At 40.2% G+C, this 27,458-nt stretch overlaps 1 protein-coding gene across 2 annotated transcripts in view; it reads right to left on the reverse strand.

The window, feature by feature from the left end:
* Positions 1-27,458, reverse strand: part of ofcc1 (orofacial cleft 1 candidate 1) — a 167,398-nt gene that overhangs the window by 40,161 nt on the left and 99,779 nt on the right. For both annotated transcript variants that reach the window (XM_057824675.1, XM_057824677.1), the window contains 4 exons: positions 13,652-13,912; positions 9,975-10,227; positions 6,982-7,145; positions 290-449 (listed from right to left, as the gene is read on the reverse strand). In XM_057824675.1, the coding sequence (XP_057680658.1) occupies positions 290-449; positions 6,982-7,145; positions 9,975-10,227; positions 13,652-13,912 (838 nt within the window). The remainder of the gene's footprint in view (positions 1-289; positions 450-6,981; positions 7,146-9,974; positions 10,228-13,651; positions 13,913-27,458) is intronic.

Consider the following 27,458-nt stretch of genomic DNA (forward strand, 5'->3'; position numbering starts at 1 on the left):
AGCAAGGTGGCTGATGGCTAGAAATCCAAGCAGTTCTTGAACGCGACATGAGTAATACCTCACTCATCTGCACACAACCGCAACCTTCTACCTACTGCTGCCTTGTTACTGCAACTTCACCCGACAACGTAAAAAAAAAAAAAAAAAAAAAATGCGATATTGGACATTCTATCACAGCACACCAGTTGAAAAACTCTGTTTTGCCCAATTAATTTCAAATAAAAAAAGGTTAAAGATTACTTAGACAGCCAGTTATAGACTAAAAACAGCAGTCCAGGGAATAGCCTACCTTACGCCTTTCACCGTTGAAGCCCCTCCATTGCTCTGCCTTCTTTATGATGTAGCTAAGTTCCTGATTTGACAGCTCCAAGTCCTGAGGTAGGAAGTAAGTGCCCTCCTTGGCTGTGAGCCTCTGGAAGATGTCCAGCATGTGACCATTGTTGTGAAATCTAGAAGGGGATGCAATCAAAAAACAAATGAAAATGTGGGTGTGGAATAGGGCTGGGCGATATGGCCTGAAGTACATATCATGGTAAATTGAGCAGATTTACCTCCAGAACGATAAATGAGTTTCTTAACCGTTTCTCGTTGATTTATTTACCAGATTTCAATTTGACATATTTAAACTAGGGCTGTCAAACGATTAAAGTTTTTTAATCAAATTAATTACAGCTTGAGAATTATTTAATCGTAATTAATCGCAATTCAAACCATCTATAAAATGTGCCATATTTTATTGTAAATTTTTGTTGGAATGGAAATATAAGACAAGACGGATATATACATTCAACATACGGTAGATAAGTACTGTATTTGTTTATTATAACAATGAATCAACAAGATGGCATTAACATTATTAACATTCTGGCAAAGCAATCCATGGATAGAAAGACTTGTGGTTCTTAAAAGATAAATGTTAATACAAGTTATAGAAATGTTATATTAAAATCCTTCTTAATGTTTTCGTTTTAATAACATTTGTAAAATTTTCCAATCAAAAAATAAACTAGTAGCTCGCCATTGTTGATGTCAATAATTACACAATTCTCATGGTGCTGAAACCCATAAAATCAGTCGCACCCAAGTGCCAGCAGAGGGCGAAAAAATACAAAAAAACACAAGTAACAAGTGGTCATTACACTGTGCTGTCATTTTAATCTGTTTGAGTGGGGCATGTGCGTTAAATGCGTCAAATATTTTAACATGATTAATTTAAAAAATTAATTACCGTCCGTTAACGCGATAATTTTGACAGCCCTAATTTAAACAATTGTACATGCAGTCTTGACATTAAGTATATAAACATTTCTTGTAAAACAAGAATTCAAGCATGAACATTTACAACAGCTTGTATGGCTTGAACAATGTACAACATTATAAAAATCAATACGATGACTGTGCAAACATGTCATTGTAAGACAAATGACTTAGTTTGAACAAAACACTTCAAACAGACAACTTATTGTTAATGGCTGCTGTGACATAATTACTCAAGACAAGTGTTTACTTCAAGGTTTTAAGTTTATTTCCCCAGAGCATTTTTTAATACATGCACGCACACATGCACCCCCCACACAGACACATTAAAGCTATATCGCTCTTTTGCTAATGAAACATTTAAGATTTTATCATGGCAGTAATGACACAGAGCGAAGCAAGCACATACAGAAAAATAGCTGTAGCCATTAAACGGTCATATTATAGGCTTCACTGTTGCATTATAATTTATACTGAATGCTTTACCCTCATTAAAGCTATCAAATAAATCACACATACACACAGATACAAAATAACACGACATTCTAATTGCTAGATGCACTCCATGCCCAATCCACTCATTAAGTTCAGCCGTTTAGCCAAGATTAGAGCTGCTATCCGACTCCATCACATTCATTTTATAGCGTTAGCTTGTGGTCTGGCTACCAGTAGAAAGCACCTTCTGAAATCGTGAGAACCAAGGAGGAAAGCGGTGAAAGCCCATTTAGAGGCGGCCAAGAGTCTACTTAATGTCGGGTGAAAGTTTGGCGAAGCTCCCTTAAGCCCGACTCCATCACGTTTGCTTGTAGCGATAGCCGCTAGCATTAGCCTACGGGGCTTCTGTTTGTTTGAATTCCTGATAACCACGTGACTTCATACGTAAGCACACTGACTGACTATTTTCTTATTTTATCAAATTACCAAATTTACCGATATGGTCAAAATTACGTCGGTCATCGTGAAGAATTTCGGTAACGGTAAATTTTTCGTATACCGCCCGGCTCTAGTGTGGAAATACGCAAAATATCCCGCCTGAATCATTGTCTCCTAGTCGGGTCAAATACCTAAGCAAGGCGGAATAGGTAAAAGTGTCAATACAGTACATGCAAGCCTGATGTGTCTGTCACAAAGCGTACAATGGAGAAAAACACTATGAAGACAAATCTGGATCACAAGCTCAAAAAAATTCAAAGTGCAAATGGAATCAAATGCGTTGCCCTTTGAGTAGGAAGCACTTTGTTATCAGACTGGCTTCAGTCTTCTGTTAGTGTGTGAGTGCTTGTATGATATGGCTGGTGGTGTGTGGGAGTCGAATCTTTACATGCTGCTGGTTGTAGATGGGTTTGGAAAGCCCAGTCTGAGTCACAAGGAAAGCCACAAGACCAAGCAGATAGCATATTGATCCACAGATGCTTATCACAAAGTGTTAGGATTTCTCTGAGCCAGCCTTGAAAAGGAATTGCCAGGTCTGTAAAACTAAAATCTTACATTGGCTGACCATCAAAACAGCCTGACCTTCCGGCCTTCCATTGAGATTGTAGTCTGTCAGAGGGTAATCACTTCTCAAATATAACCAACATCAAGAAGACATGGATTTATGCATGGACGTGGTGCAAAGCTTTGAACCCAGCATCATCCCCTGTCTCTCCTGGGATGCAGATGTTTGTAGTATCTTGACCCCAACACACAACAGTAGCATGCATCTATTTTCATCCTTCACTCAAATCAGGCTTCTCATTCATTTATGCGGTCGCTTGCAAAGAAGTAGTCCCTATCTTTTGCATCATCTCTTCAAACCAGTATGCGTTCTTTGGAGTTGAAATGGCTCTGAATTTGTGCACTAAAATGAACGGGTGATGTTTCATTTCCGTAGATTTTTCTAGTCAGAATTCAATTATTTTTGAAGGGGAGCCAAATATGGTCATGTAATTGAGTGTAGTACAGTGCAACAATAAAAGTTCATATAGATGTTTTTGTGCTGGGAAAAAAAATATACAAATGTTTAAAAAAAAAAAATCTGACATTGTAAACAGTTACTCATTACTTGAGCGTTTTTTTCCACTGAATACTTTTTTACTTGTACCATAGACTTCATAACCTATTGACATGACACGGGAAACGGGGCCTGTTTTCAGAAACTTCAAATTCAAATATTTACAAAAACAAAGCTGCTACTGACCTAAAACCAAAACAGGCGCCTACCTTAACCATATATGAGTCTCCATGAGCAGCGGCATCAAAAATGTTTGTCGTTCCCTGATAAAATCCCAATTAATTATTTTTTATATAAGTATAAAACAACTTAAAAGGGCTATAAAAGTCTCTGATTTTACACTAGATGCAAAGAAATCACCAAATGCAGAGATAATCACCTATATTTTCACGATCAATTGCAATATTTAACATATCATATACAGTATGTAGGGCTGTCAAAATTATCGCATTAACGGGCGGTAATTAATTTTTTAAATTAATCACGTTAAAACATTTGATGCAATTAACGCACATGCCCCGCTCAAACAGATTAAAATGACAGTACAGTGTAATGTCTGCTTGTTACTTGTTTTTTTGGTGTTTGGCGCCCTCTGCTGGCGCTTGGGTCCAACTGATTTTATGGGTTAGTACCATGAATGAGCATGGTGTAATTATTGACAACAATGGCGAGCTACTAGTTTATTTTTTGATTGAAAATTTTACAAATTTTAAAAACATTAAGAGGGGTTTTAATATAAAATTTCGAACTTGTACTAACATTTATCTTTTAAGAACTACAAGTCCATCCATGGATCACCATTAGAGAATGCTAATAATGTTAATGCCATCTTGTTGATTTATTGTTATAATAAACAAATACAGTACTTATGTATCGTATGTTGAATGTATATATCCGTCTTGTTTCTTATCTTTCCATTTCAACAATAATTTACAGAAAAATATGGCATACAGAAAAATATGGCATATTTTATAGATGGTTTGAATTGCGATTAATTACGATTATTTAATTTTTAAGCTGTAATTAACTCGATTAAAATTTTTAATCGTTTGACAGCCCTACATATAAGTTTTTGACCAAAATAGCAACTTAATTTTTTTTATTTACTGCAAGTTTTCAACAGCTAATAAATCACTCAATTTAACATCAGAAACATAATGCTTGAGGAAAACATGCAGAATCAATTATAAATAATATGTAAATAGATAATTAATAAATTCTATAAACAATCACAACTATACTATAGCATAGAATAGCCCTTTATTATCATTATACACTACCGGTATATACTGTTAGCGAATGAGGCTAGTGGCCGCCTGGCGTAACAGCAGCTTTTCTGGCGAAAATTCTTGTGAATAAATGCTTATATACCTGAATTCTTCATAGATATGCACGTAAAGCAGTCTTGATTCTTGGTTAAAAGCAAAGAAACCATGCAGTTAGCAATTATTTTACGTAAAATGATGAAGTACAATGCTACTATGTTAGCAAAAGAGGCTAACGGCCGCCTGGCGTAAGAGGAGCTTTTCTGGCGAAAATTCATGTTAATAAATGCATCAATCCCTGAATTCTTTATAGATGTGGACGTAAAACAGTCTTGATTCTTGGTTAAAAGTAAACTATGAGGCTATTCAGTTACTAAAATTAGCCGCCTCGATGTGTAAACAAAGAAGAAGAAAATTCCTGTGAATAAATGCTTCAATCACGCATGCATGGTGCTTCTTGTGTTTCTGTCTCTTTGAATGCAGGCATGCCATAAGATGTGTCCTTTGGGCATTGTAGATTTTTTAAAGGCCATAAAGGTAAGGCTGCCAGTCATACTGCGCTCACCCTTTCAAACATCCCTGCTTACTACTGAGCTGTCATGCTAATTGAAAACCCGAGCCTTGTCAAACTTATAAGGCATTTTCAACTTATAAGACATCACAGCTTCATATAGTGTAAATCCCCCTACATTTTGTAAAACATAGAAAAAAACTAGAGGTCTACTGATATATCAGCCGGCTGATATATCGGACCGATGTATGTATAGACTTTTTTCCAAAATCGGCCATCGGCCGATTGACAAAAGGAATAATAAGCCAATCAAAAAGGCATCTCTGTGGGTAACTGTGGCCGTGACAGTGGCGTGACAGCGACTTTTCCGATTTCAAGGAGTAGGGGCCATTACGTGCAAAGTTTTACTAGTTTCTGTGACAAGGTGACATTTTTGGTGTTGTTTGTCGTTCCACGTAAACGCACATTGTGTGTCCCAGAGCTCGCAAAACTTTGAAAAAGCGCTTTAAGCAAGGTTTCGTCAGCTGTGGTTTGTGTGTATCCGTCCACCAAAACAGCCTGATAGCACAGATGTAAGTACGCCTGCCCCTCTGCTATTGGATGCGTTGTTGACATCAGCGTGCTGGTGCTCCTATTTTGGGCCGCACCTCTCAGTGCTAATTAATTCCCTCTTGCCGTTCTGCCCAAGACGACCGCCCACCGCTCACTTTTGCCAAGAGGACCCCTCCCACTCACACATTCATTGGGTTGCCGCTGAACCCTGGATACTAGGCTGCCGCTAGCTAGAAACGGCCTTAAATGTAACTCGCAGCATTAGCGTAGCATTCCCGTTAGCTTTAGCATGGCAAGCATCCTTTTCAACTCTCACTTGTTTACATTTCGTCGTCGTGACGTCGTGGTGGGTTTAACTTTTTTGAAAATAATGTATTGGTCTTGGTGAGTGTGTATAATCATAAAAAGAAGTGCTGAGTTTAAGTATATCGGCTTAGGTTATCGGCAAATTGGCAGAATTTTTTTCTTAGATATTGGTATCAGCGTTTAAGAAACCCATATTGGTTGACCTCCAGAAAAACATAAGCAGTTGTATTTTTTTATTTTTTTAATTATACTCGTTATAATCCTGTAACATATGATGCAAGAGTTTGTGCTTCTATTCAAGAAGCTTCTGACAAACACAATGATTTAACACGGGTGACCTCAATCTCAACGACATGAGTGAAACATGCAGATGCTGTCAAATGAGTCCTCGTCATATATACAATTTACAGTATATCTGGTCCATTTCAATCTGCATGAAGCATTCAGGCTAATAGGATCATGTAAGATGGTTTTATGTTCACGCTATATCAAAACACATTTGAACTTTTGAATTAAAAATGCTTTCATTCCTCCAGCAGTGTGGTAGGGATGAAAAGGCAGCTGTTTGATGTACGTGTGTACATCTGACTTTGTGTTTATGTAAACTCACTGTGTTAATGTATAAGGTCCAAGGGATTCTATTCGACTGGGAAATCAAAACGCAGCAGATCAGGGGGGGTTCAAATGTACGTCCCGCGGGCCAGAATTGGCCCACGAGGCTATTATGCTTGACATTCAAATAGTACATACAAAATCACATGATATTAGTGCTGAAAAACTGTCGTTTTATGATTTGTTTGATTGAGTGCATGCTCTAACTGCACCTGTCTCACTTTCACGTCCCCAGTTAAACTCGTTCATTAGCCCCCTCCAGGTCAAACCAAAAAAAAAAAAAAGCGCTATTCCTGACTTTTTATAATAGATAACTGCAAAAATGTTTAGCTCGCTAGCCAGTGCCCCGCTGTGCCCCAGTATTGTATTAGGTCTAGTGACAACCCTGATGCATGAGTATCCCACCAGACAATGACAACATATAAAACACAACATTTCTCTATTAAACTCTCACTAGCATCTTAATTCAGTACTGTGAGTCTCACCTGAGCAGATAAATGCAGAAGATTGTGCAAGACAGAAGAAAGATGACTCCGTAAAGGAAGACAGTGATGGCCACCCCAGCTGCTCCTGACTGATCCACTCTGTGGAAGTGCCAGAAGAGCTTGGCGGCATCCCCTACTGGTCTGTCTGGGCTGTAGGACAAACGCTAAAAAAAAATATTTCAAAACTATTAATCAGACATCAATGGGAACAAAGTAGAATGCAATACAATAACTACACATAAAATAAAATGTTTTTTTTAGCAGTATTCATAGACTTCTTTACCTATTGACATGACATGTCGTCATTCTTCGCGTAACGCCTTATCAAAGGGGGCCGAGCTTCATTTAGTAATAGCCGAAGATGGCACACGCTCATGTCAGATTTAAACTTGGATTTCTATTGGAGATTGTACATATTTTTCAATCCATTCTATGTGTAAGTGTGTGTGCATTCTATGGGGCAGCTTTGAATCTCATGACACTTTGCATAATGACAATAAAGGTGTTCTATTCTATTCTATTCTATTGAAGAACTACGAAAGCTGTACCGCATACAAACAGGAAGGATTGTCTCAGGAATGATTTGTTCAAGGTAAATATTATATTTTTCGTACCATGCATGCGTGATTGAAGCATTTTTTGTCGCAGGAATTTTCTTCTTTGTTTACGCATGGAGGCGGCTAATTTTCGTAACTGACTAGCCTTATAGTTGGCAAAATTTACGCGAAATCAATGCTATCTGCACGTTTTTTTTATTTTTTTTTTGCTTTTAACCAAGAATCAAGACTGTTTTACGTCCATATCTATAACGAATTGAGGGATTTAAGCAATTATTCCCAAGAATTTTCACCAGAAAAGCTCTCTTTACGCCAGGCGGCCGCTAGCCTCATTCGCTAACTGAGTAGCATTTTACTTTGACAATATACGTAAAATAAACGCTAACTGCACGGTTTCTTTGCTTTTAACCAAGAATCGAGACTGTTTTATGTCCATATCTATGAAGACTTTGGGAATTTAAGCATTTATTCACAAGAATTTTTACCAGAAAAGCTCTGTTTAAGCCAGGCGGCGGCTAGCCCCCTTCACTAACAGAGTAGCATTGTACTTCGAAAGTATATGTAAAATAAACACTAACTGCACGGTATCTTTGCCTTTAACCAATAATCGAGACTGTTTTACGTCCATATCTCTAAAGAGTTCAGGGAATTAAGCATTTATTCACAAGAATTTTTGCCAGAAAAACTCTGTTTAAGCCAGGCGGCGGCTAGCCCCCTTCACTAACAGAGTAGCATTGTACTTCGAAAGTATATGTAAAATAAACACTAACTGCACGGTATCTTTGCCTTTAACCAATAATCGAGACTGTTTTACGTCCATATCTCTAAAGAGTTCAGGGAATTTGTTTATGCCAGGCGGCCGCTAGTCTCATTTGCTACCAGTATGTAGTGTATCATGATCACAAATGGCTATTCTATTCTATAATAAGTTGTGATTGTATATAGAATTGATTAATAATCTATTTATATATTATTTATAGGGCTGTCAAACGATTAAAATTTTTAATCGAGTTAATTACAGCTTAAAAATTAATTAATCGTAATTAATCGCAATTCAAACCATCTATGAAATATTCCATATTTTTCTGTAAATTATTGTTGGAATGGAAAGATAAGACACAAAATGGATATATACATTCAACATACGGTACATAAGTCCTGTATTTGTTTATTATAACAATAAATCAACAAAATGGCATTAACATTATTATCATTCTGTTAAAGCGATCCATGGATAGAAGACTTGTAGTTCCTAAAAGATAAATGTTAGTATAAGTTATAGACACTTTATATTAAAACCCCTCTTAATGTTTTTGTTTTAATAAAATTTGTAAAATTTTCAATCAAAAAATAAACTAGTAGCCCATCATTGTTGATGTCAATAATTACACAATCCTCATGGGTTCTTAAGCCCATAAAATCAGTTGCACCCAAGCGCCAGCAGAGGGTGATAAAACTCCAAAAACACAAGTAACAAATTGGCATTGAACTGTGCTGTCATTTTAATCTGTTTGAGTGGGGCATGTGCGTTAATTGCGTCAAATATTTTAACGTGATTAATTTAAAAAATTAATTACCGCCCGTTAACGTGATAATTATTACAGCCCTGATTATTTATAATTGATTCTGCATTTTTTCCTCAAGTATTAAGTTTCTGATGTTAAATTGAGTGATGTATTAGCTGTTGAAAACTTGCAGTGAATAAAAACAAAAAAAAATTAAGTTGCTATTTCGGTCAAAAACTTATATATGTTAAACATTGCTATTGATCCTAAAAATATAGGTGGTTATGTCTGCATTAGGTGATTTTTGTGCATCTAGTGTAAAATCTGAGACTTTTATAGCCAATTTAAGTTGTGTTATACTTATATAAAAAGTAATTAATCGGGATTTTATTAGGGAACGTCTTTGAATTTTTTTATGTCACTGCTCATGGAGACTCGTATATGGCTAAGGTAGGTGCCTTATTTGGTTTTAGGTCGGTAGCAGCTTTGGTTTTAAAAATATTTGAAGTTTTTGAAAATAGGCCCCCTACGAATCGGGCCCAGTTCCCCGTTTCATGCCAATAGGTTATGAAGTCTATGCAATGTTGTAACATATAGTAGACCAACGCTGCCCAAATTACAAAATAAATAAGTGACAAAAAAAAAACGACTATAAATACAAAAATAGGAGATAAGATTCAACAATTACAAATGTAAAAATAAATGTATGACGTGAACACGTAGAAGGAAATATGTACATTAAAACAATATCGTTCTAACTAAACATCCAGAAAATGTCTAATTTAAACAATCAAAATTCCACCATTGCTAACCTTTTTCCCCCATCATCTTCTCTCCTAATTTTATTCCATAATCTAAAGTCACTTTGCCAAGATAAAGTGAACTCCTATTTCGAGTGCATAAGTGTCCAAGTTATTTTTAAGTGACTTACCCCGAGGACAGCGTCCACTGCAAGGACTGCCAAGGGGTGCAGGACTGTCCACACTCCCTGAGCCATGATAAACTTTGACGTGAAGGAAGGGAGTGAGCCAAATATCTGTTGACAGCCCCATCTGATCAGAACCAGCAGGAACGTTACTGCATTCAAGGTCAGGGGACCCACCACCACCATGGCCAGCTCCTCGCGGGTGTGGAGCAAAGAACTCTGGTACACGAGGTCCACCGTGTACGCGTGGAATTGGAATCTGGCGGAAGGACGATTAAACCAGATTGGGGGTTATGCGCAACTGTCAATATCCGTGCGGCAGATTTGTGTTTATGATGTTTTTCTACTCGGGGGCACTTGTTTCCAGTCATTCACACACAATACATATTTGTGAAGGATGCACAGTCGTCATTTTAAATTAATTTGAAGACCATCACCCAAAAAAATGTCGTCTCTACAGCTGTGTCACATATTGTGTAAGAATCAAACAAGCAAAAATACCAGAAAGAGATAAGAAAATGTACCTCAAACAATATTTTCAGCAACAAGAGAATAGCAGAATTGACTCTCCATTTACAGCAAGGCTCATAAGATCCTTAATCTTCCCTTCAGTCTGAAGAAGGCAAAGCTGTGGTAACACGGGAAATGTCACCTACGAGCTCATTAAGTCCCACCTGATTCTGCCTATTCCAGATTCTGCTCATTAATCTCAAAGAAGCGGTCCATTGGAGTGCCATATGAAAATTCCAAAACATACCAGCAAAGAACAGGCTTGGTTACAGTGGTGTCTGTCATATGTTCTATTCCAAAGCTAAAATGAAGATTTTGTCTTGCACATTTAGCAACTCTTTGCTAAAGCTAGTTATGATCTACCAAATACCGTGATTTTTTAAGTATAGGCCACTCGCTACTTTTTCCCCTTATTTTGAATCTTGCAGTCCACTGCGGCTTATTCGTTGATTTATTTGGGTTAATAGGTAACACTTTATTTGACAGCGGCGTCATAATACTGTCATAAGACCGTCATAATTAGGACATGAAACTATAATGGGCATTACTGAATGCTTATGACAGATGTCATTAAGTGTCATCCAGCATATTATGTCACTAATGCCCCTTTCCCACTGAAACTAGTGGGTCAACGCGCGTTTTTTCCAAGCCGATGCAACCCACTAGCAATCGGCATTTGGCACCTTTCCCATTGGCAAAAAAAACAGTGTCTTTTTTTTTTTTTTTTCACCCGTCTAACCCCCCACCCCTCCTCAGCCGTGCATAAGGTTACGTGACGTCACCACGCTAAGATCAACGTCGACAAGTGCGACCGAATTCATCCAGTTCAAGGAAGTAAACAATGCAGAGCAACATGGATAGTTTCAAGTAAGAAATAACAGTGTCTGAAAGGGGGGTTGTGCAAAACAGGCTCAGTCAGGCTACACTGACTGAGCCTGTTTCGCACAACCCCCCTCCTCAGCTCCTCAGCTAATGGCTGAAGAGGGGGTTGTGCGAAACAGGCTTAGTGAGGCTACTTTGTCTGAAAGTAGCCTGACTGGGCCTGTTTCGCACAACCCCCTCCTCAGCTTTGTCTGAAAGTAGACTGACTGAGCCTGTTCCGCATCTTTTTAAAATGTTTTTTAACATGTAGAGGGTATTCAAACAAATACATCCGAATGAATTAGAATTATTAAAATATTCTCAGAAGTTTAGCAGTTTAGTGTCAAGTAAGAAGTAACAGTATCTGAAAGGGGGGTTGTGCGAAACAGGCTCAGTCAGGCTACTTTCAGACAAAGTAGTGTTTTAATAATTCTAATTCATTCGGATGTATTTGTTTGAATACCCTCTACATGTTAAAAAACATTTTTAAAAAGATCAATTAACAATTTGCTGTGGATATGCATTGATATACATAGATATTTAGAAATACTACAACTAAGCACACCAAGCAACAGTGGTGAAACGAAGAGCACGACACATGAAATTGTTGGAAACAAATATGCAAGATTAGTAAATACCACTCTTGGTTCAGAAACAAACTATTCATTCAGGTTTCATACCATGGTGTAAATATTACATTGAATTTGAAACCAAATTAAATTAGACTGAACTACTGCTCCACATCTACGTGCATGTGTTGTGGACCCTTCCATTAGTTACAAGTGTTTGTTTTGTCTGCTTTGCTTAAATTAAATGAAACAAGCTTGATACATTCAAATAATATTCTAACAGCTGATGACCAGTATTATCTACTCTCAATGTGTTTTCTTCAGTCAGAAAAGTAACAGTTAAAAAAGATTAATCACGATAAAAAGTGCACTATTTAGGGGTGTAATAAATAAAAAAATCGACACCACTAATTGTAATATTAGTTCATTGTGTTTCTTCATTTGTTGTTTGTTTTGTTTTTCAGTTTTGCTAAACGCACAAGTGCACTTAGTGCACGTCGCTTTTGGTTATGTAACAACTGGCCGAACGGACTTATGACCTACGTGAGTATAAAGAGGTGTCCCAATTCGTAGGGCTGACGTTTCAAGCCCTACCCCTTCTTGCTTCGTTTCAAGGGCCAAGGGGTGGGGGAAGAAAAATAGAAATGGGATGCAGCCAGCGGTGCATAAGTAATGGCCCCATTTACAAAACAAAGGCTAGGCTCAGCTTGGGGGCGGATCCCAGGGTGTCCCATTTTGGGACTAATATATTAGGTAATATTAGGGAGCACCAAAAACCCCTGGTACTTTTATTAATCCATCTGCAGGCAATTGGGAGATTGATCTCTGATTGATTGATGATTTTATGACACTGTGCAGGTGTGCGCTGGTCCTCATGGGAAACGCATTCTTCACACACTACCACTTTTGCCCACCAGCGTCGCTAAAATCGACCAAAACTGAAAAGCTTTGGAAGACTTACCTTCCTTTTGTCACTTGCTGAATGTGCCAGGCCATTTTTCCTCCCTCAAATGCGTGTTTGATTGGCTGATGACCTGACCCCACCCGCCACGCAGACACACGCACACTCACAACACAGCCCTGACGGATTCATGTCGAAAACATGCTGCCTCGTCCGTTCCCTTCGAATAGGAGGGATATTAGAAGTTTTTTCGCCAGTAACAGCCACCGTAATGAATGTAAAAAGACGTCAATGTTGTGAAAGTGGGGGAAACACCACTAATTTTGTTCCTGAAACCTACTACTGCTATTGAAACCATGGTAGTTGTAAATGTTGGTGGTGTTCATGCTCAGTCACACGTGGACTGACAACCGCATCATCGTACCAGGAACAATATGCTATGTGTTCAAAATGAAAATGTGAGAGCAGCGTTTCGAGAGTTAGGCTGTCTGGGACCCACTCCTCCCCCCAAAAAATACAATTTTAGAGCTCCTAAAACACCAGGTATTTAGGAATTAAGCTTTTAAATGTTACTCAAAAAGCTATTGCGTTTACACGAAAACAAACAGGACTGATATAAAATCCTTTCTAAACTTTATTGTGGGTGTCAGGATTATCTCATTGTGGGACGATGCTGCAATATCTCACCTTGAGCATTATTTACAAGCGGTTCAACAGGATACGAAGAGCGCGTAACAAAAGCGGCTATACATTTTTGTTGTCTGCGTGCATGCATACTGTGTAAGCCCCTCCCCATCCTTACAGTTGGGTGTATGTGTGTGTATCAAAGGAATTGAACTCACTTGTTGACAGGAACTGCTATGGCCTGGAGGTAAAGCCACTGGCTGCAGTAATGCAGGTAGAGCCTCACAAACCACATCAAAGCCAGCAGCAGCATAATGAGGCCGAGCTGCAAAACAGAGACCCGCCAGCTTCCACATGGTTGTTGTTGTTGGTGGGGATGTTGCCTCAGCAACAGCAGGCCCAGCTCCAACGGTAGCATGCAAGCGGCCAAGTTGGCCGGGTTGAACAGCTGAGAAGAACTCCGTCCGTCCTTTGGAGTTCTGGTTGAAGACAATGAACAGCAACTCACTGTATCTGACAATTGAACCATAGGTTACACGACATTGGACCACATACTTGGTAAACATCAATAGTGATGTAATATGCTATTATGGTTCTGACCGACATATGCATGCACATCATTTGCCTTGTAAGAAAACTAACGCGACACAATGTATATTTTCAATTAAAACAGTCTTGCTAAAGCTGCAACACACATGCTATATTTGTGCTCAAATGTGCTGTCACAAAAGCAGATACCGATCCCTTCCAGCAGTGCTCGGCTTCCCTCGGCACCTCTGCCTCCTCTGTGCTGCCCTTTGTTGGTCTGCTCAACTATTCTCTTTCATATAAAGGGCACAGATGGAGCAGGCGAAGACACAAACTCGCAATATGTCGGAGCAGGCGAGAACATTATTTTTTTGCATGACAATCTCGAACTGAGGCACATTACTTACAGTAAAATATTTGTATGTGCTCTGCACATTTTGTACAAATAAAGCAATGGTTGACCTTGATCATATGGCTAATATTATTAAAACCAGGCTCGGAGTGTCTTCACTATTGTTAGTAACAGAATGAGACGTGCTTCTTTGCCTGTGGTGTTCACTTTGTAGTATCTATCTAGGGAAAATGTTAGGGTGCCTAAGGACAAAATTCAGAATCAATTGTGTTGCATTACCCCTCCACCAATAAATTAATCTCGAGTTGCATCTCAAATCCAAGTATTATTCACTGGAATAGGTCTGTCCGGATAAGTAGTGTATCACAAAAGTGAGTGCACCCCTTGCATTTCTGCAGATATTTAAGTATATCTTTTCATGGGACAACACTGACAAAATGACACTTTGACACAATGAAATGTAGTCTGTGTGCACAAAATGACAAGCAGTACTCAATTTGGACATTTAGGGATGTACGTAGTTTCTAAGGGGTGTACTCTCTTTTGTTGCCAGGGCTTTAGATATTAATGGCTATATTTTGAGTTATTTTGAGGGGAAAGTAAATCAACTCTATTATATAAGCTGCACACTGACTACTTTTCATTGTATCAAAGTGTCCTTTTGTCAGTGTTGTCCCATGAAAAGATATACTTAAATATCTGCATAAATGCGAGGGGTGTACTCACTTTTGTGATACACTGTATGTCTCGTTTAATTCCGAGAAGATGAATCGCACGGTCATCAAACTTGTTTGGGACGCTGCATCTTGGCCAGAGAGAGAATTATATTTTTGTAAAGGCGTCATATTTAAGAATTGCACTTTAATTATTCATAAATGCATTGGCATCGTTAGGCCTAAGCCCCCCCCCTAAATAATTTGGTGTTGTTTTATTTAAAAAAATTATATATATATATATATATATATATATATGGGCATAGGGGACAGTGCCTCTGGATTGGCAGACCGGGGTGGTGGTCCCCCTTTTTAAGAAGGGAGATCGGAGGGTGTATTTCAACTATCGAGGGATCACAATCCTCAGCCTCCCCTGTAAAGTATATTCAGTGGTGCTGGAGAGGAGGGTCCGTCGGGAAGTCGAATCTCAGATTCAGGAGGAGCAGTGTGGTTTATGTCCCGGCCGTGGAAGAGTGGACCAGCTCTACACCTTTGGCAGGGTCCTCGAGGATGGATGGGAGTTCGCCCAACCAGTCTACATGTGATTGGTAGATTTGGATTAGGTGTTCGACCGTGTGCCTCGGGGAGTCGTCTGGGGGTGCTACGGGAGTACAGGGTAACAATCCCCTTGGTAAGGGCTGTTCGGTCCCTGTACGACCGGTGTCAGAGTTTGGTCCGCATTGCCTACCGTAAGTCGAATTCCTTCCCAGTGAGGGTTGGACTCCGCCAAGGCTGCCCTTTTTCACCGATTCTATTCATAACTTTTATGGAAAGAATTTCTAGGCGCAGCCGAAGCATTGGGGGGGTCCGATTCGGTGGCCTCAGTATTACATCTTTGCTTTTTGTAGATGATGTAGTGCTGTTGGCTTCATCAAGCCGTGACCTACAACGCTCACTGGAGTGGTTTTCAGCCATGTGTGAAGCGGTTGGAATGAAGATCAGCACCTCCAAATCCGAGACCGTGGTCCTCAGTCGGAAAAGGGTGGCGTGCCTTCTCTGGGTCAGGGATAAGATCTTACCCAAGTGGAGGAGTTCAAGTGTCATTGGGTCTTGTTCACGAGTGAGTGTAGGAGGGAGCGGGAGATCGACAGGCAGATCGGTGCAGCGTCTGCAGTGATGTGGACTCTGCCCCGGTCCGTAGTGGCAAAGAAAGAGCTGAACCGAAAGGCGAAGCTCTCGATTTACCAGTCGATCTACGTTCCTACCCTAAACTATGGTCATGAGCTGTGGGTCGTAACCGAAAGGACAAGATACCGGATAAAGCGGCCGAAATGAGTTTCCTCTGCTGGGTTTCCTGGCCCTCCCTTAGAGATAGGGTGAGAAGCTCGGTCATACTGAGCCACTAGTCCTCCGCGTTGAGAGGAGTCAGTTGAGGTTCCATGGGCATCTGGTTCAAATGCTTCCTGGACGCCTCCCTGGAGAAGTGTTATGGGCATGTCAAACCGGCGTGAGGCCCTGGGGACGACCCAGGACACGCTGGAGAGACCATGTCTCTCGGCTGGCCTGGGAACGCCTTGGAATCCCGTCAGAGGAGCTGGCTGAAGTGGCTGGGGAGAGGGAAGTCTGGGCTTCCCATCTAAAGCTGCTGCCCCCGCGACCCGACCCCAGATTACGGGACAGATGGATGAATGGATGGATGGATGGACGGACGGACAGATGAAAAAAAAAATTGCTGACATATTTACTATGACGTTGCCAGGATATTAGTTCAAATCAATAATCATATAACCTGTCATTTTTTACGTGAATATGATCTCTGCATCTCTGTATGGGTTTTCTCTGGTTGCTCTGGTTTCCTTCCACATCTCAAAAACATGCATGGTAGGCTGATTAAACGCTCCAAATCTTCCATAGGTATGAGTGTGTGCATGCCTACTGCCCGTAGCTGGCTCCAGCACCCCTGCTAACCTCGTGAGATGACCCGGCATGGAAGATGAATGAATGATTGGCTTGATCATCAGATGGCCGCAAAACGGTTAGACAATTTCTGAGGTACTACATGATAAATCAATGAATCAGGCAGGACCGTCCAAGGATAGGAAACTGGCGTAAACAGAGAAAACCCACACAAGCACAGCGAGAAACTGCCAAGGCAAGGCCAGATTGAACCTTTTGATTTCAGAACTGCGAAGCAACATGCTAAACAGTCATCCACCGTGCCGCTAATGTGCGATTTGATGAATGTGTAAAACAAGTGTCTTGGCTCAAGTTTGAAAAATATTATATTTTGCACCTATCAATGCTCAAATATGAAATATGCTCACGTACAACAAAACAGGTTTGTGAGGCTGGCATTTTCTCTGAGGTGTTCAATTGTTTCAAGTTGTTGTCAAGTTCCTCGGCGGATGCGTACACGGGCGCGGGAATTTATTGAGAAAACACTTAGCCAGCGATTTTGGGCTGATAAATATTAATAGGATTCCTGAAACAATAGCAAACATCTGTCATAAAAGTTGGCCACTTGTGAGTTGAGATGAAGTGCAGCGTGTAAAAAATTACTGCGGCTATACTTTGCATGAGATTTGACTCATCCCAATACGTAGAATAATCTATCCTAATAGAAGCTATTCCCTCATCAATCCAATTTCTCTGCTTCTGACTCCTGAATTGACTGTGGATGAAAGGCAGACTACACTTTTGACTGCTTGCCAATCAGTGCTTCTAATGATAAGTAGCAATCCAATATATATCTCAAAATCCTGGAATTCCTTTTTACCCTTCATTTCTAGGAAATTGACAGTGTAAGTGTTGATGTAATTCATTTCAATACCTAAGAAACAAGGCAATGAATGTATTGTAAATTTATACGTAAATATGTGTCTGCCTCTCCACCATGATTAGAACCTTCTTTTCTCTTCAAGATTTATGGCAAATTTGGGGTTTTCTTGCTTCTGTAGCTGGGGGTCGGACCGCCAAGGCCCCCGCCTTTGGTTGCCACCCAACCTTCTTTGGTCCCTCCCATGGGTGGTGAGCCAATGGGAATCTAAGCTCCTCAATGGCAGGGTCCCAGGGGGTGAATGAGATCCGCCTGGAGTTCCAAAAGTGGATGTTATGGGGCTGTCATGGCTGACACGCCTCAACATCGCATGGACATCGGGGACAGTGACACACAGGGGTTGTGGTCCTTTTTGAGAAGATAGACTGGAGTGTATGTTCCAATTATAAACTGATGACACTCCTCAGCCTCCCTGGTAAAGTCTATTCAGGGGTGCTGGAGAGGATGGTCCGTCGGGAAGTCCAATCTCGAGCTGTGTGGTTTTCGTCCTGGCTGTGGAACAGCGAACAAGCTCTACACCCTCGGCAGGGTACTCGAGGGTGCATGGGAGTTTGCCCAACCAGTCCACAAGGTATTTGACTGTGTCCCTCAGGGAGTCCTGTGAGGGGTGCTTCAGGAGTAAGGGGTAAGAGTAAGCCCCCAGTTTGAAAGGCTTTTCGGTCCCTGTACGACCAGTGCCAGAGTTTCGTCCACATTGCTGGCAGAAAGTCAGATTCGCTACCAGAACCAGTGAGGGTTGGACCCAAGATTGCCCTCTGCCACCGATTCTATTCATAAATTTTATGGACAGAATTTCTAGGATCAGCCGAAGCATTGAGGGGATCCGGTTTGGCGACCTCAGCATTGAGTCTCTGCTTTTTGCAGATAATGACATTACACTTCACGGGTCTTCGGCGAGGGGCGTTGGGATATACGGCTGGGAAAAACTTCCAGAATAGTGGTTCCACTGCCCTCAGCCATGCTCTTCTATTTTAATGCATACACCGCACTACCCTCCCCACACGATCCAATCACGGTGCTGGGTAATAGGGCAGTAGGTGGGTCCTGCTGGTGGCTTCATCAAGCTGTCATCTTTAACTCTCACTGGAGCTGTTCGCAGCCAAGTGTGAAGCAGTTGGTATAAAGATCAGCACTTCCAAATCCAAGACTGTAGGTTAGGTCCTCGTTCGGAAAAAGGTGTCATGCCCTGCCCAGTTCGGGGATGAGATCCATTCCCAGGTGGAGGAGTTCAAGTATCTTGGGGTCTTTTTCACAAGTGAGGATAGAAGGGAGCGGGAGATCGACAGGCGGATCGGTGCAGTGACGGCAGAGATGTGAACTATGAACTGGTCCATTGTAAAAATGGTAAATGGACTGGACTTGTATAGCACATTTATCTGCATGTTTACCATGCCCAAAGCACTTTACATTAGCACACATTTTACCCGTTCACGCACACATTCACACACCAATGGTGGTGCTGCCATGCAAGGTGCTGTCAACCCATTGGAGGCAAATCAGGGTTCAGTGCCTTGCCCAAGGGCACTTCGACAGTAGGCATTCGTAGCCGGGAATCTAACCACTGACCCTTCGGTCCAAGGACAACTCTAGCTACCAACTGCGCCACGGCCGCCCCATTGTGGTAAAGAAGGAGCTAAGCCAATAGGTGAAGCTTTCGATTTTACAAGTTGATCTACGTTCCTACTCTCACCATGGGTCACGAGCTGTGGAACAAGATCCCTGTTACGAGCGGCCGAAATGAGTTTCCTCCGCAGAGTGTCCGAGCTCTTTAGGGTGAGAAGCTCGGTCATCCTGGAGGGATTCAGGGTCAAGTCGCTACCCCTCCGCGTTGAGAGGAGCCAGCTGAGGTGGCTTGGACATCTAGTTCGGATGCCTCCTGGACGCCTCCCTGCAGACGTTTTCCGGGCATTTCCCACCGGTGGGATGCCGCGGGGACAACCCAGGACATGCTGGAGAGACTATATCTCTCAGCTGGCCTGGGAAGGCTTTGGGATCCCATCAGAGGAGCTGGTAGAAGTGGCTGGGGAGAGGGAAGTCTGGGTTTCCCTGCCAAAGCTGCTGCCCCCGCAATCCAACCCCAGATTAAGTGGTAGATATTGGATGGAATGAATATGTGTCTGCCTCTTTTCTTTTCTCTCCAAGATTCATGGAAAATCTGGGGTTTTCTATGTGTATTTGAAGTGCAATTGCAAAGTAGACCAAAAAAAAACTGTGCGCCATAAACACAGGCAAGATGCTCCCCTGTCAAGTGGCATTTAAATGAAAACAGCAAACTCGACCTGACGCTCATCTTTCATATAATGAAGATATTGATGATGCATGAAAGAGGAATATTTTTAGACTCCTGAGTGGCATCCTTGTTGCTCTTCCAAAGCAAACAAGATGTGAAATCTGTTCTCACCGCTGAATTGATTTCATTAAGGCACCTCCAATTGCAAAACTATAATACATAATAAGACAAAATGACAGGTTTGGATACTCGCGTGTCCCTTGAACGACTGATAGCATGTGGCTAAGGCCCAGTGTTGGAACGAAGCGTTTCAACAGCAATGCATTGGCACCGGTTACATTTTAATTGCACTTTAAAGGAGTGTGTGAAATCTAGGTCAGGAGCTGTTCCCTAATTATCTCGCTTTGGATAATGTTTGTGTTTCTGTTTTGCAAAAAACTGACTCATCATTCTCTCAAAAACCTTGCCAGACTCTGTTCTTGCGCAACTGATCGACAGATGATTTGCGAATCACCATCTCTTGGAAGGGTTGCAGTTCAAAAAAGATATATTCAAAGAAAATCCAGTGCATTGCTTTTTAAAAGATGCTTAGGTAATGAGAATGGGCAGTGTTAGGTGGTTTAGAGGGGAGATTACAGTGGGGTGTTCCATTTTAAATAGCAGATTATTGGTAATAAGTCTCTAGGGCTCAACCACAGAAAGTAACCCTCTGCACAACACTACAGGCTTACGTCCCCACTCCACTTTAAAGTATCGGACTTATCCTTTCATTTTGAGGATTAAGTTATTTCCTGCCACTTTCATATTTGGGCCAGTGGCATTGTTTATAAATGCACGAACCTCCCGTCTTTTCACACATAGTTGAGGAATGGCTTGCTATCGGGGAAATATAGAAGGCAAGAAATGGAGAGTGTGAAAATAGTCTTAAAAGATTGACAGATAATGTGATTGTTCTCTTCGTGGCCTACATGCATGACTGCCATACTGATTATGGAAGTGTGATTATCTGACGTGTCAAAGAACGAGATGGGACCGGTGATAGCTTATCTTTGTTTACATCTCATTGCCTTGATTATTAATTTCTTCAGTGTCTTTTTGCTAACACTGCCAGACATCTTTTTAATAGAAGACAATTTAGGGCACACCTTGTTCAGGTAATTGATACCATGCTCGGGCATGCTTGAGACGGTGAGTTTACAGCGTCCATGACCTTCCTTTTTTAGTGTAGCAGTGTTGTTTTTGACAGCCCTTTTAATTTTCATCTTCGTATTTGGACAAAAATACTTTTTTTTGTCTTAGTCCAGTAGGGCTGCAGCTAGTGCTGCACCGATTAATCAATTAACTCGAATAATTTGATTAGGAAAAAAGTTTTGAATTAAATTTTGCTGCTTCGAGTATCCCTTTAACTTTTTAAAGTGTTTGCATTTAGTTTTATTGATTGGGTGGATTCAATGACCTTTAGTGGCGACAGTAAATATGACATAATTCATTTTACATGGCTGAATCCAGCTGCTCCCTGTTAAGACCAAAATAAGCTTAGTTTTTGTTTTTATGTATTTGTAATTTAGTTAATCGGTATATTTAGTCTTTTTTTTTTGTGGGAATATGTGTCTGAACCATTTGTTAAGAGCAATGTCAAAAGAAAAAAAAATAGCATTTAAGCTAGCGTTCATTTGTTATGTAAATTAACCAATTGTTCTTTTGTTGTACATTTATCCATTTTTTATACCGTTTGAGGCTCAGGTATTTTAATTTTTTATGTTCCTTATCCGATTATTCGAACTAACTCATTGATAGATTAATCAATTATTTTAGTAGTTGATTAATCGATGAACAAGTTGGTGATCCGATAAGGAACATTTAATGCGTTGCAGAATTGCACTTTCATTTCACAAGAGCAATAAATGCATTTAACAATAAACTACAATACATGATTTTAAAAAATAAATAAATAAATGGGAATCGAAGTACAACAAAAGAAAAATTGGCTAACTTGTATAGCAAAAGTCCGCTCGCTTAAATGCTATAAAATGCTAACTTTTTTTTTTTTTTTTTCAAACAATGCACTGAACAAATTGTCCTACCACATATTCCCACAAAAAAAATGCTAACTATACCTCTGAATTAAATTACGAATGCATAAACAATCATATTAGCTCAAGCAAAAAAAAAATGTTGGTCTTAACATAGAGCAGCTGGATCCAGCCATGTTGCCACAAGAGGGTAGTGTACCCACCCAACGTAAACATAAATATGAATGTTTGTAGCAACTAGCAACCGGGCGTTGTTTGTAGCGGCTGTCGGCCGCAGTCAGGTATGATTGTTTTTTTTTTTTTTTTGTCTAGCGGCATGAGTTGAACATGATATTTACTCTCGGTCCGTTCCTCATTGCGTCCCAAAGACCGCGCTGACTGTGTTTTACTTCCGCTTTACCTGGTATAATTCAATAATTTGAATTTGAAAGTTTGACTTTTGGGAAAAGTCCATTTTTGACTTTTTTGTAAGGGGGGTGGTTACGCATTTTTTCGACATTTCAAAAACGGTCAAAAACACTTTTGGGCCTAGGAGCGCAAAAAATATATCAGGACTCCTGGCACGGGCCAAATATGCCTAAAAGTTGACTTTTTAGAAAAGTCAATTTTTGAGTTTTTTGTAAGGGGGATTGCTTACGCATTTTTTCAAAATTTCAAAAACAGTCAAAAAACACTTTTGGGCCTAGGAGTGCCGGGAAAAGTTCCAAAAACGTGTCAGGACTCTCGGCACAACCCAAATATGCCAAAAAAGTGTACTTTTGGGAAAAGTGAATTTTTGAGTTTTTTTGTAAGGGGGGGGAGGGTTACGCATTTTTTCAAAATTTCAAAAACGGTCAAAAAACTTTTCTGGTCCTAGGAGCTCTGGGAAACGTTCCAAAAACATGTCAGGACTCTCGGCACAGCCCAAATATGCCAAAAAATGTGACTTATAGGAAAAGTCAATTTTTGACTTTTTTGTAAGGGGGGGGGGGGTGGTTACGCATTTTTTCAAAATATCCAAAACGGTCAAAAACCACTTTTGGGCCAAGAAGAACCGAGAAACGTTCCAAAAAAATGTCAGGACTCTCGGCACAGCTCAAATTTGACAATAAAGTGTACTTTTGGAAAAAGTCCATTTTTGAGCTTTTTGTAAGTGGGGGGGTGCTTACGCATTTTTTTTCAAAATTTCAAAAACGGTCAAAAAACACTTTTGGGCCTAGGAGCGCCGGGAAACGTTCCAAAAACATGACAGGACTCTCGGCACGGCCCAAATATGCCCAAAAATGTGACTTTTGAGAAAAGTCCATTTTTGACTTTTTTGTAAGGAGGGTGCTTACGCATTTTTTCAAAATTTCAAAAACGGTAAAAAAAAACACTTTTGGGCCAAGGAGCACCGGGAAACGTTCCAAAAACATGTCAGGACTCTCGGCACAAAAAATTAAAAACCCGATCCTTTTCACACCAATTCCGATCCTCTGAAAAACGGCACGATCTCTATTAACTATAAAAAATATAAAAAATAAAAAAAGGCAGACACCGATAAACGTCAAATTTCCAAATATTGGCCCCATATATCAACCAGTCGATGTATCAGTCCATCTTTAATCCAAATGAGTGATTTTTTGTTTATTCTCACCTCCATTTGCAGTAAACAAGGAGAATAAGACAACAGTCTCCTTGATAGTTTATTGTAAAACATTTCATCAGCTGTTCTCCGTCATATATTCCTCTGTCCTTCTCCTCATTTACTTTTATTTTATTTGCTCCCGGAACAATTACCATGTGGGAGCTTTATAGGCTTTGTTTCCTAGCAAGGCCCTGCATATACATAAATGAGTTTCATTGACAAAATGGTAGCTCTGTGGCAGGTATTTGGGATGTTGTTAAAGGAGGATAATGGAATCTCGACTCCGCCGCTGTATATCATTGTGTAATTAAAATAGCAGCTCTGCGCATTGGTAAGTTATCGCAGTTATTTGCGGCTGACGGGGGAAAGAAACGAGCGCATAATCAGAAACAATGAAAAAATATGTTCCACTTAATTAGGAATCCATGTTTGACTTATCATTTGCTGCTTATTTTTTACAAGGTGAGCGACGTTCTTATTGCAGGCGAGTATGAACGTCCTGAAAAATAACAGCAACGTCACAAGTGCATATAATTACAATCTAAAGGCAAATGATACCTTGTTTTAATGATCAGCCAAAGAGGGGAACACAAGTAAGTAAGACAATGTGATTTAATTGACAATTGCCATACAATTGCAAACGGAATATTGGATTGACGCTATTAGGCAGTTTAATAAAGAGGAGTGTATGCATCTTTCAGTCTTTCAGTCAAAAACAAATTTGATGCCTCTAAAGCATCATCCTGAATTGAAAATGAGGTGGATTAACAAAAGACAATAAATTCATTCACGCAAGTATTCATTTGGGGATTTTATTTGATCGATACTGAAGATATCTTGTGCGGACAAGTGTTGTTTTCGTCAACAATGACGAAAGCAAAAATATTTTGTCGACGAAAAAATTTTTATGACGATGACGATCTGAAAACGTGGCTTGGGAGACTGGAATATAAGAGACGAATTCCAGTTTTCATCTGACGAGACGACCACGGGCAGTGCTTAATTTGTAAATCATAAGGTGCGGGAACGCAAAGTACATAAGACAGCACAGGGATGATGAGACGGGCACAGGTCCCGGAACATACGCAGAAAATGGTGCTGAAAACAACACGCAAATGCCCACTTGCAATGCTGTGGGACTTACAAGCTTCAATTTCAGATAATATCTATGGTATAATTTGAACTCCAAGACAAGTATTACCTCAATAGCTCGATTAAAGAAATGAATAAGACCCCAACCAGGGATTGCTTTTCTTCGAAGGCTTTATGAACAAGAGCTCTCGGGTACAAACCGATGTGACCCAGCCAGGAGCTGTGATCACCCAGAAAGTACAAAGAAGTACAATAGAGACTGGACATTTATACTGTTGAAAGGGCGGTGCCGAAGCCCACCGTGAAACGAAACTTACTAAGAAACGAAACACATCATCTCACAAACCTGGGTATTTTTCCATACAAAAACATCTTGGAGCTAAGACCTTGAACACCGGCTGTGGCTAGAACGAAGTCTGATAAGCCACAGTTGCCACATTGTATTCATTCAGGGCATATTGGAAAACAGGAACATAACAGTCCATATTTGGGCATATTGTGAAGGCTAAGGGGAGGCGCACTCAACAGATTAATGCTACAATGTTCTCATGCAAGCATAACAAAAGCATACAAAATATGATGTATAATGGTTGTGTTTTAAGCATGAATAGAATTCTCTCACATTCATCATATGTGGCAGCAGCAAATTGAGTGCTCGACATCAGTTTTTTTTCTGAAAACCCACATTTTGGTTTTCAGGAAATTATTCAGAACATACCTGTGTGCAAAAACTTAATGGAAAAACAAATACCTATTTCAAGTATTTTTGAAGCAATGTTGACTTTGGATATGTTTGTAAACATGTTTGCCAGAATACAGAATGTTGATTACTAGAGATGTCCCGATCGATCGGGTCCGATCACGTCATTTTCAAAGTATCGGAATTGGGAAAAAAAATATCGGCCATGCCTTTTTTTAACATATATATACATATATCTTAATTAAATTGTTTTCTAATTGTATTTAACGTTACAGACATAATATGTTACACTCATCCAGAGTCTTTAGTTTAGGCTTAAGGTAGGGTTATCAAATTTATCCCGATAACGGCGGTAATTAATTTTTTAAAAAATGTATCACGTTAAAATATTTAACGCAATTAATACATGCACTGCACGACCCACTCACGCATTGTCGCGCTCAATCTGTAATGGCGCTGTTTTACCTATATAGAGAGATAAAAGGCAGCGTAAAATGAGTAGAGTGAATTTTGGCAGCCTTTGGGGCCTTTTTTTAATTGGCTAAAGCCTTACAATTCCTCTCCCTACGATTAGAAATATCATGGGAAGCAATGTGGGGAAGCAAGGTAGCAATTGATCTTTTTCTTAACACCTTATGTTATTTCCCAACGCAGAGAAGATCTATCAATTGGTAGCACTACGCACAGTCATGGTTCCACTTCCCATCATGCATTTGGGCATGGCTACAGTATCATTTACTGAAAGCTCAACAAATACACTAGATGGCAATATTTAGTCACAATATACAAAGTCACAAGTCTTTCTATCCGTGGATCCCTCTCACAGAAAGAATGTTAATAATGTAAATGCCATCTTGAGGATTTATTGTCATAATAAACAAATACAGTACTTATGTACTGTATGTTGAATGTATATATTCGTCCGAGTTTTATTCATTTTTTTCTTAATGCATTGCCAAAATGTATATGATCGGGAAAAATTATCGGGAATGATTGGAATTGAATCGGGAGCAAAAAAAAGCAGTCGGATCAGGAAATGTCGGGATCGGCAGATACTCAAACTAAAACGATCGGGATCGGATCGGGAGCAAAAAAACATGATCGGAACAACCCTATTGATTACACATTTGGGAGGTAAAACAAACAAAAAAAAAGTAAAATTGCATAACCACCAGATTTGCAAAGAAAGCTCCCCTCTGACCTAAACACACACAGAAATAACATTTAAGAACAAATCACATGCAATCACTTATACGTTCACACGTATTGTTCTTGTCACTTGCCCTCTTGCAACCTCCCTCTGTATCTGTGGGAAATGCATTCATGTGACCCACCAATAGGAACACTTTCAGAATGACTGACAGCCACATCAAAGTCGATTAACCAATCATTTGCCAAATTTAGCCTGTCGGGAACCTGACAGTTCCCATTTCCGTAAACAAGGAAGAAGGCTCGATTCTGTGAATGCGTGTACTGTATGTCTGTGACTGTGGAATATGAGGCGCTTTGCGTCTAAGCTGACAGGACCAAAGCACGTGTGGACGCAGAAATTCCTGGCATGTGCGCCAGGCCTGCGATAGCCATGGGGCCTCCTCTTTTTTTTCCTTCTCATACACACAAAACCTCCTGCCCTTCGGCACAGGAAAACGACCCAGAGGTGACCAGCGCTGCCATCCACCCACCTCTCTGAGCAGCATTACATCAGAATTGATTGACCCCTGCACTTCCTTAAAGTTGCAGTGTGGACAGGACTGACAGGCTACAACCAGCTGTTGTTTTATTTTAAGTATGACTCTGTCAGAGGTGGGTAGAGTAGACAAAAATTGTATTCAAGTAACACACTCAATATAAAAGAAATAGCATTTATATAATAGTTAAGAAAAACAAGCAGAATATATTTGATATTATGAAGAGTTGGACTCGGAATGATTGGAATTTGCAGCGCCAAGACAACGGGCAGATAAGGGCATAACAGATACAGGATGCCTTTTGACC

Source organism: Corythoichthys intestinalis, chromosome 20 (assembly GCF_030265065.1).
Source record: "Corythoichthys intestinalis isolate RoL2023-P3 chromosome 20, ASM3026506v1, whole genome shotgun sequence".
Classification (NCBI taxonomy): Eukaryota; Metazoa; Chordata; class Actinopteri; order Syngnathiformes; family Syngnathidae; genus Corythoichthys; species Corythoichthys intestinalis.